This window comes from Amphiprion ocellaris, chromosome 18 (genome assembly GCF_022539595.1).
Source record: "Amphiprion ocellaris isolate individual 3 ecotype Okinawa chromosome 18, ASM2253959v1, whole genome shotgun sequence".
Lineage (NCBI taxonomy): Eukaryota > Metazoa > Chordata > Actinopteri > Pomacentridae > Amphiprion > Amphiprion ocellaris.
The window spans coordinates 15,969,613-15,991,506 of NC_072783.1; the positions used below are offsets into that span (position 1 = coordinate 15,969,613).

The window sequence follows — 21,894 nt, forward strand, 5'->3', positions numbered from 1 at the left end:
CAGTATTCTCTTCACGCAGTAGCAGTTAAAACATCTCTTGTAAATCTCAACCTAAACATTATGTTACGGAGTGGGGGGAGTGGCAAAACCAAAATGAGAAGCACACAGAGCAAGTGGCAGGCAGGTTGAAATTAAACAGATTTTATTCCCAAGAATAATAACTAAACAATTAAACTAGGCCAGAACTCACTATAGGTGAGGGAGGAGGGAAGGCAGCTGAGGGGCACATGCCAGCGCTCACGGCATATCGCGGAACACGGCCCACGTCCTTGCTTAGGAGGGCGGCAGGGGTTTACGTCCTCACTCTGGAGGACGGCTGGGGGGAAAGCAGGATGCTCCGGTGGCTCAGTGTAGCACCGTTGTCTTACAGAGACTGACGGTATGATCCGACGCTGCGTACAGTGCAGCGCTGGTCTTTATAGTGGATTGATGGAAATGAGCTGCAGGTGTGCTGCTGCTGCAGCTGCTCTCATTCATGCTGATCACCTGAAGCTGCCGTGACACATTAATGTAATCAAATCAAAACAATGCCATTTGCCATTGCAAGGGCAATAACATTTTATCTGGTTTGTTATAGAAAAACAATTTACCCTCAGAGTCCAGAGCCATGATCATAACATTATAACAGGAACCTTCCCAGCAGCTGCAAGTTAACATTTATACATCGGTATTCTCATTTTTTCTCCGAACAGGTACCAGCAGAAACATTTTTCTTATATCAGTGAGCAGCAGAAAGTCTTTGTTCAGCAGAAGCTGTCTCTGTTAGAATGAGAGGAAGTGGTCGAACACAAAAAAGTACACAGCTGGGACTGATAGTGCAGATGACTTTTTAGTCTGTTAAGTCCATGTTTGTACTTCTTTTTTGGCCTTTTTAGGTTGTGATTTAAAGGTCAGTGGAGGGTGACAGGAAATGTGGGGAGAAGAGCAAATGGCTGTGGATTGGACTCAAACCCATGACCGCCACATCGAGGACTATAGTCCCGGTTTATATTGTCACACACACACACAAACCTTGCAGTGATGCAGGTTGAGGCTCATACATGCTGTCATTCATTGCAATCCTAAGAACGTTCCTCAGACTGACATTTCCAACAATACTAATCAGAATGCAGTCTATAGCTAACTGCTTTGCTGCAGCATTTGTTAGCTTGTCTTGTTTTAGTTCTCCCACATGCTGCATCCAACCCAAGTACTGATCAACATCCAGCCCTCCAGTGACCCATGGTTTGTCTGTATGTATATTCAAAGCCAGTGAGCAACAGACGTTCACAATAATATTGTAGTGACCCTCTGTGATGAATGAGTGAGACTTTATCCCGTTTTCTGGTCGTTTATTGAACCTTCACGCAGGCTGCTGTGGGCCATAGCCAACACCAGAATATCTACAAAAACCCTTTAACTTAGTTCCAGAATTAGCCACCATTCCCAGCTCTCTCTCGCTCGACACACACACACTGGCACAAAGCAACACACACATTACTCCTGACTCTGAGCCAGTCAGAGGTGAGCTAACTAAATATGGCATGTTGTTCAATGACATTAAGTAAATCTCGAACTGAATAATAAACATAGAAACATCAACATCAACAAAAATATCAGTCCAATACAATAATAATAATAATAATAATAATAATAATAATAATAATAATAATAATAATAATAATAATAATAATAACAATAAAACTGCATTAACGCACAATAAAATAATTGTTGGTGTTAATTAATTAAGGTGTTAAGAACACGTTTACGTGCCCAGTCCTACTATTATATTAAATTGCTCTACAACATAACTTTAAAGTATTAGTAGCTGATTTAAATACAGGCTCTGCATGTCTGTACTATTTTTTGTCCTTTGACATTCTGATAGATTTAAGTACATTTCTACAGCACAGCAGACACATGTAAGTTTGGGGCAACTATAATAAGATCATTTCTTTATGTTTTTGAATTGCCATGTTAATTAAAGTTCAGCTGAATTATATCACACACTAGACACAAACTAATGAGCACATACATTTAATAAAACATATCCTGAGTGCTTCCAGTAATTACAGCGAAATGAGCAATCTAGTACAATTCTGAGATGTAATACAGGGATAAGTGGTGGAGCTGATGAGACATTTCATGCAGCAGAAAGAAGCACAACAGTGACTGAGTTTAAAGACACATTGCACAGCTTTTAAATTACACTTTTAAGGCACTGCTGAGGAATAAAAGGTGAGAGCGAAGGGGAAACTGATACAGCACTTAGAGTTATATCTGACCTTTACCAAAATTAAAGCTAATTGAGAGCGCTCAGTAAGGATAAGCAATATTCTAAAGGTTAGCCACAGCGATATGGGCCACAGAAAGAGATTTCATCTGTTTTGCTGACCTTGGGGTGCAAATGTTCCAAGATGTTGGGCCGCTGTTTTTGACCTCTGCCATTAACAGGTGAATAGAAGTTTAGAGGATTCAGAGCTCCTATAGCATTATTGTACCATACTGAGTGGAGCATTCCACTGATAATGTTGCTTTTCCCAGTGAGGGAGAAGTTTCATTTCCATTTCAATTTCTACAATATCATTGCAGTGCCAATTAAATACAATATTTGCAACTTTTGAGAAGAACCCCTATGACTATCAGGTGATGACAAAATATTCCAAAACTAGACTATTCAGAGGCCCTGTGATAGACTGGTGACCTGTCCAGGATGTCCCTTGCCTTTGCTCTAAGTCAGATGGGATAGACTCCAGCCTGGGTGGGTCTCTCTTTAATGTCCTGGCTATGAAATCCTGCCTGCTGAAGAACAAGGTAACTAGGGTTGGGAATTCTTAGCACAGCCACAGGAGGATGGTGAAAGGTGTTTAACTGCTCCAGCTGTTGCACAGTAGTTAGTAAAGCAAGAGCGCTGTGGAGAACTGTTACACGAGATAGTCGAAATATAAATAGAGCAGCAAAACCGCCAAGCCTTTGGAGCCAAAGGGAAGGACAAACAGGCGCTTATTTATGCACGTCTGGACATGCTGGGGAATCCTTCATGTTTGCTTTGGTAAAATGGTTGTCTTTATTTCCTATGTGCACACCTCAATCCTACAATACTTCACTGCGTGGCACTGAATCTGTATGTTTATTCCTTGAGGCCTTATTTCTAACAGCATGGAAACTGTAATACACAGCCTTCATTTAAACTACAAGATTCGCTTAAAGCATTAATGGTGTGAAGGAAAAATTACTCACTTTCTCACGACTGAGGTGGCCCCTCAGCTGTTAGTTTATGACATCCCTAATGCTGGTGTGTCTGCCAACTGCAGTCACCCTAAAATCAAGTGTAGGTACCAATTCACCCCAAATTACTCTACAAGAGTTCACCCTTGACCCATGATTCTCCTAAGTTGAAGATGCAGACCTGTTTATGCACTCTCTGTTCCTAATACAGCCCTGACACAGACAGATGATAACATAGGAGTGGAAGACAGCTGTTTGTAAGGGAAACAACGTTATATTGTGGCAATTCTTGTCCAGATGGACTCGGAACTCCCCTATTTGGAGTGTAACATAGACATGGCATGCCTTCCAAATGGTATAAGTACCCAAGGCCAGAGAGACTCCTTAGAACTGATGCTGCTAGTGCTCACATCACTGTGTTGCTCCTGTATCGTTTCTCCTGATATCAGTAAACCTTATTCTCAACATAAGCCATCTGAGTCTCCACAGTGTCTCTGAGTTTGCCTCCTGATTCTTCTTTCGACATCGCAGAATTCCCTAACAAATGGAATTAACTATTCTTTGCACCTTGATTTACTAAGTTGCATTTAGTCTGCCTGACCAGATGTAAATTTTGGATGCAAGCCTGCCATTTCCTCCACACATGTCTCTTTACTCCCATTTCATAATATATATGTTTATGTTTTAAGGCTCCCCTTTAGTACGAGAAAGGAAAACAGCAAACTCCTTTTCTTTCGATGTATTAGCCTTTTAAATGAACATAACAATTCCACTGTCAATCCTTTGAGGGGACACCATTGCTGCATTATGGGCTCAGCACCACTCAGCAAAATTGTTGATGGTTTAGAGAAATACAAAAATCTAACCCATGTTTATTCCACTACTGCAGGCATAAATACATTACATATATTACATTTTCCTCCTTAGTTTATGGTTTCAATTGCTAGTTTCAAGTCTCCCTCAACACCAACTGCTGTTCAGTTTGTAAACTATGGTGTCATTTAGAGTAAAATAGTTGATAAAGCAGTGTATGTTTTGGGTATGCAGGGCTATCTTGTGATTTATAATTTGTACTGGTTACTCGTTGTGTAGAGTATCAGAAAACCAGGATGCTAAGGGCCAGATTCCTAACTCAAGGTATCACAACAGAGTCCGCAAAGCAATGGGCAATGTCATGATGTTTTCCTTTATCTTTTTCGCAGAAGCACTATTATAACCTCACTTTGAGATGAAGAGTTAAACCCTGTTTTGTGGAGTGGGAAGGCAACAATAAGTGACTGGTGTGGGGGAAAGCACCACAGCTATAAAGAAAATAAATAAATAAATAAAAATCACTAAAAGCAATGACCTTGCAATGTGTAATTTGATAACTTGTGCACTTGGAGTGAAAGCTGGACTAAAGACTTTTGAAATCTACAAAAAGTCAGCCCCAACCCCAACAGTTATCTCCCGTTGCCTCTCATTACTATAATTTCCATTCCACACAAATGTAATTGCTCACCCTCTACTAAAGTTTACCTTGATGCCTGCACAAGAGTACGAACTAATGTCATGCCCTCCATCTCCACTACTTAGCTGATAGTCCTCCCTCCTTTCCTTTTCACCTTCCCCTTGTAGGTGTGAATGAGCTGTGTGTGTGATTTCCTTTAACAGGTCTGATTGGATAACTAGCTGAGTCAGCACACCTGTGACAGGGAGTGGCTCACCTGTCCGTAATCTTCTCCTGCCATAAAAGAAGGGCTCAGTCCACCACTTGATACCGAACCATTGTACTACACTCTGGTAGTCTATTCAGGCCAGCTCTAGTTCAGTTTGTTTGCTCTGTTGTGTTTTGCTCTAGCTAATCGCTTTTCTGCAGCTAAGCTCTTCTAGTCATTTCCCATCAGATTCCTACTCCAAGCTCCCTGTCTTCTATACCTGCCTGGATCCCGGTTTACCGTCTCTGCTCTAAGTTAGTCTCGCTTTCATTCTTAGCGATCGTCTTGCCTTGTATTTTGATGGTATTTATATTGTGATTGTGTTAAACTACTGTGCTTATCTCGCCACTATTTATGGTGATAGCATTCTGTAGTGAATGTGAATGAATGGGAGGGCTTCCGTGTTTCGCGTTGTATGCATGTTGTGTAATTTCTTGTACTCCTGCTTTTGAACACTTTACTAGCCTGGTGTTACCTGGTACTGGTTAGTTCTCAGTCCAACATATCTTGTTATTAAGTCTGTTTTGTATTTTATGATTTGCATTTCTAGCTTAGTGTCCCTCGTGGGCTTCCGTAGATTCCCTTTGCTTTGCACTTCTGTCCGTGTAGTTTTCTGTGTTCACAAGTGAGTGTCCCCCAGCCCCATTCCTCAGCATTCCCTGTGTAATTTTATACTGTGTGTTTTGGGTGAATAAATTGATAAACTTTGACTTTGTGTGCAACTTTTGCCACGTGCTGTGTCCTGTGAATTCCCTCACACAAAGTGACTTGAAACAGCTGTTGCCTTCATATTCATCATATTTGAACACACTTGGAAGGCAAAACATGTTTATAAACACTGATTTTCTCTGTCCACGTTTGGGTCTCTATTTCCCATGACAACTGAATGTCCTCAGTTTAAATTTTCCTAATTGTTCTCCGTATGCAGACATTTGGTCCTCATAAAAACAGACATTATCTCACATACGCACACTCATACACAGAGCCACCTGTGGGCTTTATCAGAAATACCTCAACTCAGCACAAAAACACAATCTCAGGAAAATAATTGCTGCATACAAAACAAGATGGAAAAGGTGGAAGGAACAGTGTGCCACTTTCAATCAATCAGTGAAAAAGTGTCAGATGAGTGTAAAGGGCAAAGAAAGGTTTTTAGAATGAGAAAATAAAACTATTGCCAATGGCAAAGTGGCCTGATGTTATCTTAAATATGTAATACGCTCTGACTTCAGAATCAAGCAGGCAGTGTGTTTAAAGTGTATGCAGGAAAATCTGTATTCTGTGGGAACTTCCACACATCAAAGCGTTGCATACTGTTGTGGGGCTTACCTGGAACAAAGCTCCCCTGCACCACCTCCTTGTATGCCCACCATCCTTCGTGAATTTTCGGCGGATTTGGCTGTGCTGTGAGGAAAGGAGACAGAAATGGGAACATCAGTCACTTGCATCTAAAATTCAGACAAAAAAGCAAAAACTTGGTCCTGTGTGTTCAGACATTCTCCAACAGGAAATAATTTTTCACGTCTTTTAACCCTCATCCCTTCCAAGCATTTCACTAAGCTTCTCAGCAAGAGGCCTGAGGAAATAGCTTCCAGTGACAGCCCTGGAGCAAACAGGCTTCCAAGTGGAATTCAACCTCCTGTTTCAACACACATACACCCACACACACACACACACACTAGCAAACTGCCATTATGATGTGAATACTCCCTAGGCATTAGTATGGAAATCATTCTGTCATGTTGTATGAGCTGTAGAAGAAAGTCCCAGATTACAGCAGGGTGGTACTGTATAACTGAGATGAGTCAGTAAAGATCTCAGTAAAAGAAAAGTTGTGTGAGTGACAATTACCCACAAAGCCTTTAGGATTTTTTGCACCTTGCGTTTCGTCTCTTCTGTTCGTTCACCAAACACGAAAACTGGATCATAATTATGGGTGCAGAGGTTGCTCTGCTTGCTTATTTTTAATGGAAGTTGAAGTGACCAATCTCCTTTCTCCCTCTACTGTCCCCTTTATACAGCCTTGCTGCTGTAACATTGGAGAGCAGGTTTAATGTCAGAAGGGTGGGCTGGCTGGACACAGTCCAGAAAAGGTTACTTTCTCAGAGGGCAATCTCTGCTGCCACAAACTGAGAAAGGAATGGGAGAGAACAGTTTAGCCTTCCAAGAAAAAAAAAGAAAAACAAAACAGGATCTTGTTTGCTCACGCGTTTCTCTGTGTGATCAATTGTTTCTCCCTTTTTGGTGGTAAATGAACTTGAAGTAAGGACCAACTTTGATTGGAGGAGGCTTAACTCAGTGCATCGGCAAACCAAACAGCAGTGTGTCAGACTTCCCAAACCATTAGAGGGAGGTTGGCCCCCTGCCCAGCACTGTTGGACATTGGCAAAAGATCATTAATATCAATTATAGACAGTGAATTAGAACCACACTGTGTCTTCACAGTTCTTTTTCTAATGCATTGCATGTATTGCTGTGTGCCACTGCAGACACAATGGCACTGTAAAGTTTGTTGTGATGCTCTGGAGCAGTAACTATTGAAACTATCATTTGAGAACAAGCTCTCCACGGTCAGATCACAGGGAGAAGCACTGCTTTTAAAAACCATCTTTGTGGCCTGAGCAAACAAACCATTTCAATGTATTTTACACCTCTCTTACACCTATCTTCATCTTTTTTTGTACCTTCAAGAAACTCATCTTGTAAAGCAATAGAGCGAATTTTAAAATAAATACGACAGAATTTTTTCAGTTGACTATTAGCCAATCTTGGATTGCTGGATCTAAAGGGAACAAACAAAATCTAAAACTGTGTATTTAGCCCAGCTCTACTTAAGTGTTAGCCATGTTCTTGAAAAATATGGAGGGTACAAATTACTCCACAATAAAATCAGTTTGTAATAGTACTAATTGCGTGTGCTTCAAAGTATATTAAACATGTAGAATGGAAACCGAGGCATGCCAAGTTCATGAGTTCTAACTGTGCACAGCATTTTAGAAGTCTTCAAGTTTCAAATCTCCAAGCTGACAAAAGGTGATTCCTGAATTTAAGGTACTAGCCAGCAAACACAATGTGTAAATCAAACCACTTAGAAGCTGCTTAAAGGAATTTCCTTCTCATTTCCTGAACTTTGTTGCACCCCCCATACCTCCAGCTGAGTTAAAGATTCTATATTTTTAACCCTTATACTGCATATATATACAATGAGTCACAAATATGCTGAAATATAAATTTTTCTGTTCTGTTTTTTTTTTTTTTTTTTTTTTTTGACAGCATGCTAGTTCATGTGAGTCCTTTTAAAACTGCTGGCCCGCCCAATAAAATTTAAAATGATGAAGAATGACCTCCTACACTGCACTGTAACAGCAAAAAGCAAGAGCTTAGTCCAGAGCATTTGGGCTTATGCTATCAAAAAATCAAAGAATTAACAAAAAGAATTTTATTTGTTATTAATATATATGCACTCATTTTGCCTGATTCAGTGTGACAGTCTCTACTGCCTTCCTGCTGCAATTCTTTGCTGGGCTGTTGTCTGTTCTCTGTCTCATTGTGTGCATGTATGTTTCCTGTGCTGTGTATCATGGTAAAAAAAAAATGGAAGCAGAGGAGAAACAAGCGATGTTCAGATGATGCCACTCGACTTGTTACAGCCATTCGGTGTATTTTAATGCTAGTGTGAGTTACAGCTTTTCTCATTGATAAGACACTACATTCCATTCACTGCACACAGCCACCAACTGACTGCATACATTTCTCAAAAACAGGACTCTGCTGTCAAAATTTTGGACACTATTTATGGTTTGCACACAGTTTCCAAAACTCTTGCACTCTTTTTGCAAAAGACTGAACACGTTTTTTGCTCATTTGAACACACTTTTCACTCATAGCAGACGTTTTTCAAAAAGTGAGGTCCCGGGACGTCAGGTGGGGGCAGATGCAGGGACCAGGGAGGGGGCCGTGACAGCACCCACTCCCCTATGGCGGAGGCCGGGCAGGAGGGGGTGCTGTCACAGAATAGTAACTCATTGCCCTCATCTATGCATCATAGTACACAAGTGAAAAGTTCTACATTGTACAATACACCCATCCTCCTAGCACGGCTCCAGTAACTACTACTGTTGCTGCCAAAGGTTTTTTTACTCTTTTTATGGTATTTTATTGAATACCGCAGCACCTAACTACACACAGCATGAAACACACTTGGAGATGGTTCACTATGCTGTACACTTATATTTTACACACCTTACTGAATAGAAAATGTGCAGTTATAGCGCTGCATCACTTTGTCAAACACAAAATATTTTCATGCTGTTTTTTGAGATAAAGGTATCAGGTGCTAGCAAAAGAATGAGTGGTCAGGGAGAAGAATAGTATACAGTACAGTGTTCCTTGTGTGTTTATGTGTATGTGATTATAGTGTGGTGTTGTCTGTAAGGGAGAGCCCTTGGGATTCCAGCTACTGTAAGTAATAATATAAGGGAGATTTGGAGGCCTGTGGACATAATCCCCTTACAAGCTACTGACAATACTACAGATGCAGTTCTCTCTCCCTCATACACAAGAGAATATAGACACAGCTGGCAAGAAGAGAGAATAAAACTCTTTTTGGATTGATATGCCCACTCCCCCGACTCCACTCTTATTTCAGTCTAATTAGAGTGAATGTGAAACCGTTTTATTGCCATTAGTTTTAGACAAATGACTGCTGAGATACTACAATGATAAATTCTGAGACATAAATTGAACCTTTCACAATCCCTGTGGGAAAGCAGAGCTATAACAGCAAGTTAACAGCAGCACTAATTACAACAACATACGCAGTATAATGAAGGCACAGAAAACAGAAAATGATGCAATATGAGAACTGCCCATTTATACAAAATGTAGCATGCAAGAAAAACAATGAATGCAATATAGAATGTGACCAGTCAGAAAAACATTGTTGTTTCACATTTGACTGTTGTCAGGATATAGTGTGGATTTCTGGTAAATGGTTTGCACTTATATAGCACTTTTCTTCCACATCTAGCACTCAGGGTACTTTATAATGTGTTTCTCTTTCACCAGTTGACTCACCAATGGTGACAGAGCTGCTGTGCAAGTTGCTCGGAAGCAACTTCAGGTTCAGTGTCTTACCCAACATTTTGGCATGCAGGGGATCAAACCACCAACCTTGCGATTAGTGGACAACCCATTCCTTCACCTGAGCCCCTGGCATCTTATGTATTCATGTAACTCAATTTCCATTATATTTAAGCATTTTATTACATTTTATGTTTAACCTTTTTGTGTTTTATTTGTATTTTTTTCTTTACAAATTCATGTTGTTTATAGTAGACATTTTCATCCTTAATACACAGGTACCTTCACCATTTAAACTCGAGGCTTCTTGTATTTTATTTTTTTTTTCTTTTAACTTTTTGTCACTTATTACTCACAATCTGCCATGTATAGAACTGGTACATCTCATAATTTACTTGCTTTCATATTTGCAGGTCATGTTCTATGGCTTTCTTAAATTTAAAGACAGACATGCACTGTAATTTTAAAAAAACAAATATAGGTCAGCAACAGCAACACTGGTTGTTTCTGTAGGAGGCACATGGGAACATTTGTAGTTACTGGCACACTCCAAACTGCATACAATCCTTCAGACTGCTGTTATCTCTGAATACAAACTGCCAGTCAATAGAAGAGCCATAATCATTTTTTGTAGCTCATCAGAAGAGAGTGAGAGAGACAGGAGACCTAAGCAGCCTAACAAGCTCTGTCCCATTTCTCACAATGTCTGGCTGTGGCCCCAAAACACACTTCCTGACATCAGCAGAAAGAAAATGCCTCCAATCTATAAAGGGAAATTCAGACGAGATACTGCAGGAGGTGAGATGCTGGAGGAAGGCTTAATGGAACACAATATTCCATTTTACATGGCTCCCAGAGATACTTAGATGGACACAGACACAGCTCAATAAATGTATGATGTTTAAAATGTCGATTAAGTGGTGAGTAAGGTAGACGATGACTGTGTACTGCTTGCTGTATTCGGGGTTCTAGTTTCATGAAATCATTTTCCAGAACATTTTCTGTGACATGGGGCTGATATGGCAGAGAATCATTCCCCAATCTAAAGATATTAATTATTATTCACTTAACTGCAATATTATTGCAATATTTTTTTATCAACATAGACAATAATTCACAAGACCAGGGATGTGCAATGTAACAGTCAGAAAATTATTTGTACATTTTCAATGCAGCATCTCGTGTTTAATGTGATGAAGTTACAGATGATTGTAACTGATTGTTTACAAGAGCTTGCGCTTCCCACCATTAAGAAAGAAGAAAGTGTCCTCTGCCTGTCTCTGCTTACTATGGTAGCCATGTTGATTACTATTTATATAGCAATCAGCATTATAAAGTTGTGAAAATTCTGCTAAGTTGTTGCTTTGTTACAGTAGCTGTCAGAGGAGAGAGGAGAGGAAAGAAGTTAATGCTGGACAATCATGTTAAATAGAAGCAGTCAGAATGTAGGACCATCTGCAGTTGCTAATGCTGACACTGTTCAGGACCTAAGTAAATTCAAACAAAGATGATGACATTTATCAGCAACACTCACCTGACTTTAGTAAAAACACTGGCAGAGAATAGCACAAACCTGGGTGTTCAGGTACTGACAGGAGAACAGAGTATGTTCTGAGCCAGGCCTGGTACATTTTTGTGAAAGCTGTTGATGACAGCATTGGAAAAGGCAAGCTATGAACATTACAAATGGTGTGCTGTATAGCTTTGGAATGAGACTCTTCTAGATTTCTTGAAGACAATATTCTTTCTTGTATTGATGTCAAGTTTTGTGGGGATTAAATAGTTTTAAATACAATGGTAGCTAGCCTCCACCTTCAGAGACCGAGCAAAGAGTTTGGACAACTGAGTAGTTTCTTTGGGTCAAAATGAGCTGACAGGGTTGCAGCATCTAATCAGAATGCCTGGGCACATTAATGTGTTGGTTTTCCTGAGTAGAAGACCCAGGGATGGACTCAGAAGACTGCTGTGGCATCTCATCTGACATGTCTTCAGTCTCCCAGGAAGAAGTGGACAGTATTGGAAGATGGATATTGGGACCATCTCACTGAGCATGCTGCTATGGACAAGGGTATACAGCTTAGAGTACAGATATTTCTTCCTGCTGCAACAATGATCCTTTGCCAATGTAAAGCATCTACATGGATTTCTACACATCTTTTTAAAAAAATGTTTTATGCAAAATATGGTAATATTGCAAGATAGTTTTAATGCTTGGTTGATATCTGTGAAAGCAAGAGTGACAGTGCAACGAAAATGCAACATAACATTTATATTGAATTCTTGAAATTCTCTTCATCAGTTGAATTTTGGTTGGTACTTTTTTGATTATGTTGTCTGCTCTTCTGCAATGATCTGATAGTACTTGGTTGAATTAGTGCCACCAGTTGTTTATCTTGATGAACCAGCACCTGATATTTACTGTAAATTACGGTAGTGAATGGAAAGGGCGTTATTTGTATTTTCACTTTGTTTTGGTGACATTCTTGAAATTTAGTAAAAATTTGGCCTACTTTTTGATGAAAACTTAAGTCATGTCGCACGTGTTCTTAAAAGAAATCATGATTATACAAAAAAAGAAAAGAAAAAATAACTGTTAAGTCTTGAGCAAGCTTTCCATGTCTGTGTCCCAGACAGTCAGCATGATGAAAATGTCATCATCTGCAATGATCTGTGATGGCGGACTCCTCTTTGGACATTGATGTGAAGTACCAAAATTGGAGAGACCATGAAGTGACATCTCGACCATTTGGTAGAGGTCAATATTTCCAAAACCGGGGGGTCCGTTCATAAAAAATGAATTGATTGTTGTTGTTAGTGCCCCAAAGAAATAAAAAATATAAAGAAATAATTTTTTTTATTGCTTTTTTCTTGGTGAGGACATTAAAGGGTTAAGTAATTCAACATCTTTTATGTTGTTACTTTGAATTCTTTCTGTGCTAACATTCTGGTCAGTGCATATTCACTGATATATACTCAGTAAATGACGTTACAGAACTAGCCAAGACCACATTTGAACTACAGGTTCCACTAATTCCAACCACTTGAGACATCACCGATTCATCTTCTGGTCCTAGACAATTCTATGCTTTGCTGTGGTGCTGTTCTGAAATGAAACTGCTCCTCTAAAGCTGTATGACAGATCTGGTTTGCCACAGCTCTTACTGACATGAATCCTATTTAACACAGCGCTGGCCTATTTCATCCTCATACTTGGGAGTCTGACTGCATTCAGCCAGCACTGCCAACCTGCCATAAAGCCAAAAGTGAGAGTCTGTGTAAATAAACAGTTAATTTTCATGTAATATCTAAACTCTTCCATAAATATTCATGGACGGGCAGGAGCAATCTTGAAGCCCAACTAGGCAGAATGAAAGAAGATGGAGAGTAGAGATGGAGGAGCAGGACATGTATAGGACAGGTTCAGACAGAGAGTAGAAGGGAAAAAAGAGAGAAGAAGAAAGCCAGATTGGAAGAGATACAGAGACAAAAATGAGAATGGCAATGTGTGTTCATAAATAAAACGTGACCTCGCCAACAGCTGTGCTTACTGACTTACGAGACAATTATCTCTCACCAAGCTCCTATCAGTGACTCTTTTTAATAGCTGTTGGTGTTTAATGTATGTTTGCGTGCGTATATTTGCCTCTGTGTCACAGAGTGACAAATCTGGGCCCTGAAGACTGAATTAACCAAAACTAAATGGTTTTCTGTAGAGTAGCATTACTTTTTAACTGACAACTAAGTAAGGAAAGGATGGTTTTACCTCACTGACATGTTTCGACTACGCCTGCAGTCTTCTTCAGACTCAAAAGCAACACCTCCCTTTGGAGCCAGATATACAGGAACAGAAAAGCACACAAATTTAAATGCACACGCGAAGAAGAATTCATCACAACGAAAAATTGCCACATCCAAAAATTTAATAAACTAGGAGAAAGAAAAAACAGAAACAAACACAGACAAAATCCAATGAAAAATGGGTATTGTTGCATAAATTTGTTGCAATGCACCCTCATGGAACCAGAAAGAACTGTTTTAACCAGAGGTCTTAATTTCGCCATCATCACCACATGAAGAATTCATTGTAGCAACAGAATTAGCATGTCAGAAACTCCAGGGCCAGGGACAAAAATCAGAACTCTGAAACACAATAGCAGGGATATTAAAATCAGCAAAACTTTCCCACAGCAATATCAGAACGCAAGAAGAATAAGTAATAAAATCACTCAAACAGGACAAGACCATCACTATCCTACCGGCCGGTAAAGGAAGAACCACAGTCATCGTGGACACGGACACATATGAAAAACAGTTAACAACCATGCTAGAAGACAGGAACACATATAAAATACTTTTAAAAGACCCCACAGAACAAAAGAAAAGGACACTAAAAACTCTGTTAAAACCCCGACTAGAAACCAACAAGATAACACTGGAAGCATACAGTCATCTGATACCCACAGCTAATGTCACCCCCCGGCTATATGGAACACCCAAAATACACAAACAAAACACACCACTGCACCCCATAGTAGACAGCATTGGATCCGTCACTTACAACCTGTCAAAAGCTCTAGTAGACATCATCAAATCCCTCCTTGGTACATCAGACCATCACTGCAAAAACTCAAAACAACTGGCACAAGAACTCAACAATATTACAATACAAAAAGACAAGATACTCATAGTTTCATTATTCACTAAAACCCCTGCTGACGTCACATTACACATCGTACAGGAACGATTCAGGAAGGACAGGACACTGAAAAAAATGCACAAACCTTACAGTAGATGACATCATCACATTTTCTCCAGTTTATTGTCAAATCCACTTATTTTCAGTTCAAAGGAAAAATCTACAGTCAGAAACAAGGTTTCACAATGGGATATCCACTTTCAGACATAATGAGTAACTTTTTCATGGATGACATGGAAACAAAAGCCATCCACACACTGCAGACCCACATTTTGGAAACGATACATAGACGACATCCTGGAAATAATAAAATCTGGACACACACAGGAACTCACTGACTATCTGAGCAACATGGACGACACTGGAAACATACAATTCACAGGTGAAGAAGAAATTAACCAGACTATATCATTCCTGGACATGAATATACACCATAGAGAAGACGACAGCATTAAAATAAAAGTTTACAGTAAACCCACGCACACGGACCAGTACCTCCTCTGGACATCAGAACACTCTACAGCACAAACTCTCAGTAGTCAGCACACCATACGAATGGACCAGCATCATAACCGAAGATAAAGACAGACAGGAGGAGGAAAAACACATAAAGAATGCACTCATACACTGCCAATACCCGATATGGGCCATAAACAAAGGAAAAAGGAAAAGAGAAAAAACTAAAACAAAACACACACAAAAACCGGACAATAAAAATAGAGACATTAGCACCATTCCATATATCTGAGGGATCAACAGAACTCATACAATGCATGATGAAAAAAACAACATCAACACAGCAGTAAAACCACATACTAAACTCCGGCAGCTATTAGTTCACCCAAAAGATAAAATAGAGCTGGACAATAAATGACAATATCAAATATGAAATTCCGTGCAAATCATGCGAGAAAACATACATTGGAGAAACAGGTAGATCATACAACACAAGACGAAGAGAACACCAGACAGAATGCGAAAAGGAAACAGTTGGGTGACTCACAAGAACACAAAAAGAAAAAGCCTACCAAGAAAAAAAAAATCTGCTATCATGGACCACTGTCAAAGAAATAACCACATCATGGACTGGGACAGGGGGAGGATTTTAACATCGGAGAACAAATACAATGGATTAAGGAGCCCATCGAGATCAGGACACGGGCGAGCAGTTCCATGAACCGGAACGAGGGGGCCTGCACCCTCTCACATACCTGGGACTCCATCATCCAGAGACCACTGGACGGCAGGAGGTGTGGCCAATCTGACAGATTCTGACAGATCTGTCAGACCGGTCACCTGATAAAAATGACACGTCAGCACATGTCGGATGATGCTCTGAGGAAGACTGCAGACGTAGTCGAAACATGTCAGCAAGGTAAAACCATCCTTTCCTTACTTAGTTGTTGGTTTAAAAGTAACTCTATTCTGAGGTAAAAACAACAAAATGAACTTAATCCAACAAATGGTTTTCTCTCTAAATGCAGTGGGTAATATGCTTTTGAAGTACTGTTCTGTCTTCATGTACTAGACAGCTGACTTGAATCAGTTAAATCATGAGTCATCATGATTTAACTGATTCAACTGATTTAACTGTCTAATACAAATCAGAAAAAAGATTATTCTTTTACAAAGTAAAAAAAAAGGATATTATTTCATCTTATTTATTTGTGTTTTGGTATAGTTCCATCCATTGTTGACCCATTCCACCCTGGACAACCCTGTACTGAGACCAGGCCATGTCTGTTATTAACTTTAACTTTTGCTTCCAAGCGCTACTGTAACATTGTTTATTTCTGTTCATTGTGCTGTAGTGGACACAGCTTGGCTTTCTTTGGAATGCCAAGGGAGAGGCCAAACCCGGTAACAAATAATTTTTGTTTAGGTTGTGGACCTAGAGCCCACATAAAAATGGTCTTGTGTTTTTCTTTGTGTGGGAACTGGTTTAAGATATACTGGTTTAAGAAAAATTGGTTTAAGAAAGTCGAGTGAATACATGTTGCATGCCCTCATCACAGTATAAAGGGGTGCCTGTTTTTAATTAGCATTGTATTGGCTTAATGACAAATTAGAAAATAGATTCGGTAATGATTGGGGTTTCTTTGGTGTTTTGTGGTAAAAAAATAAAATAAAATGGCCTTCCTGTTGGCTAAATCCTACCAGCATGGCTTTCATGGAAAAAGTACAGAAGATTACTGCTGTATAACATAGTTTAGCTATCCATAACTGTGTTTTTGCAGTAAAATACTTATCTTACAGTTTTCACATCTTAAATCCAAGCTGAAGAGGCAATTGGATTTATTAGTTCCTCACCTTGATAGCCACAGTCTGGTGACCCCTGACCACATCTATCTGACATGTCATTCATTCAACACACAAATATCACTACTGGCAGCTATCATCGTTGAAATGCTGTAAAAATACAATATTTCTCTGTCTGAAGTTGGGTCAGTATTGCAAATTTAACTGCTTTGTGGAAGCGGTTTTGCAACTATTTTTGAAGATTTGAAGGGTCAAAGGGTGGTCTGTTTGGGGTTGCATTTTGCTTTGACTGACAGGTCAGACTTCTGTTTCTCTTGGCTCATGTTTTCTGACACCAAAACGAACACTGACAAGATGGCAGTAAGCTGCAAACCTAAATCCAGGCTTCAGCGTATTCCTTTAGACACCTGTGAGGGACAATAGATTTTTTAATCTTTTCCCAACCTCATTGCAAATATATTTACAGCAAAGCTCATTACCATTATATAAATGCTACTGTATATATTTACCCAGACTGTGCGGCTGAGAAAGCTGAACAGAAAATCCAATATCTTATTAAAAAATCATCAAAGTGACTCACTCGTAATAGGCAAAGTTATGTCAATAGAGTTAAGTTCACACATATTATTAGTGATGGTGGCAGAGGTCCTTCCAGGTGAGCCAGAGAGAAGTGGCTGAGTGTTTACGCCCTTATCTGACAAGAACGCGATCTGCCCACTTATGCTGCACTGTGTCGCAAATCTCTAAAACTTAGACACTATTTCCCCTCCATTGAGTGCCAAAAAAAGAAGAAATCCATTATTTTATTTGCTCAACGGAAGCAGAGAGCTAGGGACAGGGAAGCAGCCATCAATAATGGAGAGGTTTAAAGAAGGTGAGTACCTTTGTACTCACTGGCCTCTGATCCTATTGAGCTGAAAGCCATAAAATCCTGTAGCTGTGCCAGTGACCAGACACCGTACTTACCAAGTGTAATAGCTTGGCCACATCTGGCTCTGTCTCAGCACACACAGCCAAGAAAACCTGAGGTGAAAAGAGTCAATGGCAGGGCAGTCACTGTTAACTATTCATCCATCCATTATCTATGGCCACAAGGGGCTTGGATCTATCCCAGCCAACTGAGGGTGAAGGCAGGGGACACCCTGGGCAGGTTACCACTCTATAACAGGGCTACACATAGAGACAAGCAATCACACTCACATTCACACTTACAGACAATTTAGAGTCACCAATTAACCTGAGAATGTTTTTGGACTTTGGGAGGAAGCTGGAGAACCTGCAGAAAACTCATGCATGCACAGGGAGAACATGCAAACTCCAAGCAGAAAGATCCCAGGCCCTAGATGGGATGCAAACCGGAGATCTTCTAGCTGTGAGGCCACGGTGCTAACAACCGATCCACTGTGCAGCCCACAGTTAACTATTCTCAGTGATTTAAGCATTATTTATCACAGCACAGGGGCAATATGAAACCTTGAAGACACTTTTTTAAACATAAAGCTTTCACCTTGTAAATGTATATTTTTAATATATAGTCTCAGCTTTGTGACTTGTGGCTCTATTCTTGCCTTTGTTGCTCGGGATGGTGAGCTGCTTCATTCAATTGTCCTTAAAAATGTTTGACAGATTAAGGTTATTTACCATAGCATCACAAGACAGATGGTGTTTAGTAAACCAAAATCCACCCCATGACATTACAGAACCACTCCACCTTTATGTGTACTGTTCAGTTTCCCAGGAATAGTGCTGGGTTGTGTAGTGACTTTAGCGTAGCCGCCAAATCACCTTACTGTTGCTTTACAAAGTCATTTTAAAGTAATAGCTTTAAAGTCATGAATATATTTTCAAAAGTGTGAAGAGAAAAAAGTCTTCTCATAATCATATAAACAACATGAAAACAGCTGCTTTGGCTGTTAGCATAGACTGTTTATAAAAGATGCATGTTATGGGTCTGAGAAGTGAAGTCTATGCAGAAGTGCCTTAAACCTGTATTCTTTCTAACTGCCAGCAGTGCCATCACGTGGAACATTTTCAGTGCATATCATTCCTGTGAATATGGGTGAACAGGGACCTCCTCCACCTTCTCGTCGGCTGCCAGGAATGTTATCATCTATTCTGATCACTGATAGACACATTGTAACCAGTGTAGTCTTCACCTTGGAAATTTACATAATCTAGCTTTCTATCATGTGGTAAACATGGTGAAAGAGTAGATTTAAACCAGAACCATGGTTCTTTTCTAAAACAAACCAAATACCCAAACAGGGAGTGTTTAAAACATTGCCAAAATGCTATCACATTGATGTTTGTTCAAGTGTTAAGCTTGATTTGTGAAAAACATTTTATTACCCTTTAATTAGCTGGAAAATAATAAGTAGTGCTAATCTTGCTATCTTCTATCGCTATTGGGGAAAAGTTGTTGTTCCAACATATGACAGAAGATAATATGCATAAGTTTGGCTTTTCTTGTCTACAGTTACAGAAAGTGGGGATGCGTTGTTCGTTTTACATGATCCATGTTGTAACCATATGTGGGCAGATGACTGCAAAGTCCCTGCATTACTTTTGATACTGCAGAAAAAATCTACATTTGATGATTCTGATTATTGTTGGTTTTGTCTGTAAATTTTCCACAAGGATTTGTGGACTTCTATTCCAAACAAAAATACTGAATTTATACAAACTGATCTATTTGATTTCTAACACAACAGCGCTCAAATCATCACCTTCACGCTGTACTATATTGTATATTAAATTTGTGATTGCTTTCGGATTTAAGAATTGACCAAACACAGTATGTGTTGAACCCTTGACAGATTGTGCACACACCAGTGTTCCAGAGGAACTGGTGACACAGCAAAACAAACAGTGACAGTCTCAGAAAGGGATGGGAGAATCTGGCAGCCTGGTTAAACACAGACTCCGTGTTTCTGTATCACTCACCCACTTACTGTAGAACGCATTCATTTACTCTCCATCACACAGTATTCCTACTCCTGCTGCAGGACACACATCTGCACAGGATTATAAGATTAGCAGCTGGAGATTTGGCTTCCCTGACAGGGCCTATGTATGTGATGTTAAGTGAATTGGGGCAAATGGCTTGAGTAGAGAGGGCTGTTTTCTGATTGGTGCTTATAATAACTCACTCTCCACCTGCAGCGTGATGCTACCACATCATTACTGTCACTACAGCCCACTGCTTCTTCCTTCTTTGCCATCCTTTCTCCTCCAGTCACCAATGACTTAGTCATCTCACTTTTTCTGGCTGCATCAGTCCCTCACAAATACACACATTTACACATGCATATGCAAACTCCTTCATCCCATCTCCCAGTGGTAAATTATAGCTGGCATGGAGGTCTTCCCACCTCAGCTGGCTGAAAGACTTCAGGTTTCCGAGTAGCAGATGTATTGAGCGATGACTGCTTGGGGAAAGTGGTCTTTCTCTCTTTCACACACATTTACTACTATTTGCAAATTTACTTGTGAGGGGCCAAAATCTTTTTATTATCATTTATTTTACAGTGAACATTCCATGCATGTTTGTTCCACATCCTGTTATCATATTTTTCCTTCCCTTTGAAACTGAAACTTCCCACATTTTTAAACAGTGACCACACTATAAAAGTTAAAGTGGAGTCCAGATACTTTCCTAAACCTTTGAATAATTTAAAATAAAAGTATTGTACTCATGTTATTTACCTACTTTTTTATACACTTGTTTCATTTCAGCTCAGTGTGACTATCTTAAGAATCTGCTGCTTTTTCTCCACTCTTTAGACACACCTTTTCATTCAATGTTTTTTTATTTAATTATTTTGTACATTGTAGTTTAATACTGAAGACATATAGTTATAGTAGCTAATAGTTGTGGCTGATTTTTGTTGTTGATGTGTGATGGAAAGGAGAAGATGTGGTCCAAAGAGTAAGCTGAAAGATGCATAAATGCTCTGTTGAGTTAAGGCAACTGGAAGCATTTGGTTAGGCCTCCTGCCTTGTTGCCACACACACATAAAAAAGCATCATTCCTCTTTCACTGTTGCATCTGAAATAGGAGCAGTCATTACAACTTCAAGATGTCAGTAAGTCAAGAACATGTAAACACTGGTAAATGTATGTATTCACCCAATGGCCAAGATTGTGATATTGTGTTTTTAATAGGATAGAATGGACTTATTTCATAAATAACACTAGATTAAGGCTCTTTATCATAAATCTGCTGCATGTATCAAAAACAATGGTCCGCCAGACAGGATTGTTGTGCTTCTCCATTTATTATCACTCTGATCATTAAATGTTTATTATTGTGCAGGGACAGTGAATATTCAAAATTAATTGCATCAGAGTTAGCAGGCAGCTCTTGTCTCTAGGTAGGTACAGAAAAAGAGAACATCCACAGTGCAATAAATGCAGTACATAAAACAAACAAAACTTAAAAGTCCTTCAGTGTGAGATAAAAATTTAAATCATTAAAAACAATAAATTAGTGGTGGCACGCGATTTAAAAAGTTAAAGTAATTAATTACAGGCATTGTAATTAATTAATAGCGATTAATCACAATTTTTATCAAATAGCAATTTTCGACTGACTGAATCAATGAATAGATATATATGTTTCATTTATATTTATCTGCGTTTTTCATCTGTCTACTACATTCATAGACGACTGCAAACTCAAAGTGCAATTATCACAATTATATTCAACATTTTAAGACTTTTTGTGAACTCAAGTAATTTTAATGTCTTGAAAAGTGGTCTATTGTTGGCTGGCTTCATTGTTTGCTGGTACCAGGACTGCCATAGCCAAAGGTACGTGTCTACAGGATCCATCAATTTCTAGCATCCCATTCGTTGTCTATGTGAAACCAACCATATTAAATGCTGGTTGTGTGGCAGCACATTTCAAGCTATGTTCCGATGCATCGCCCCAGAGCTTATTTACATAAAGTA

General features: G+C 39.4%; 1 protein-coding gene across 1 annotated transcript in view; it reads right to left on the minus strand.

Moving 5' to 3' along the window:
- The window catches only part of ca10a (carbonic anhydrase Xa), a 319,283-nt gene that overhangs the window by 274,347 nt on the left and 23,042 nt on the right, over positions 1–21,894 (minus strand). Inside the window, exon 2 of the mRNA XM_023266464.3 lies at positions 6,234–6,308. Coding sequence (XP_023122232.1) covers positions 6,234–6,308 — 75 coding nt within the window. The remainder of the gene's footprint in view (positions 1–6,233; positions 6,309–21,894) is intronic.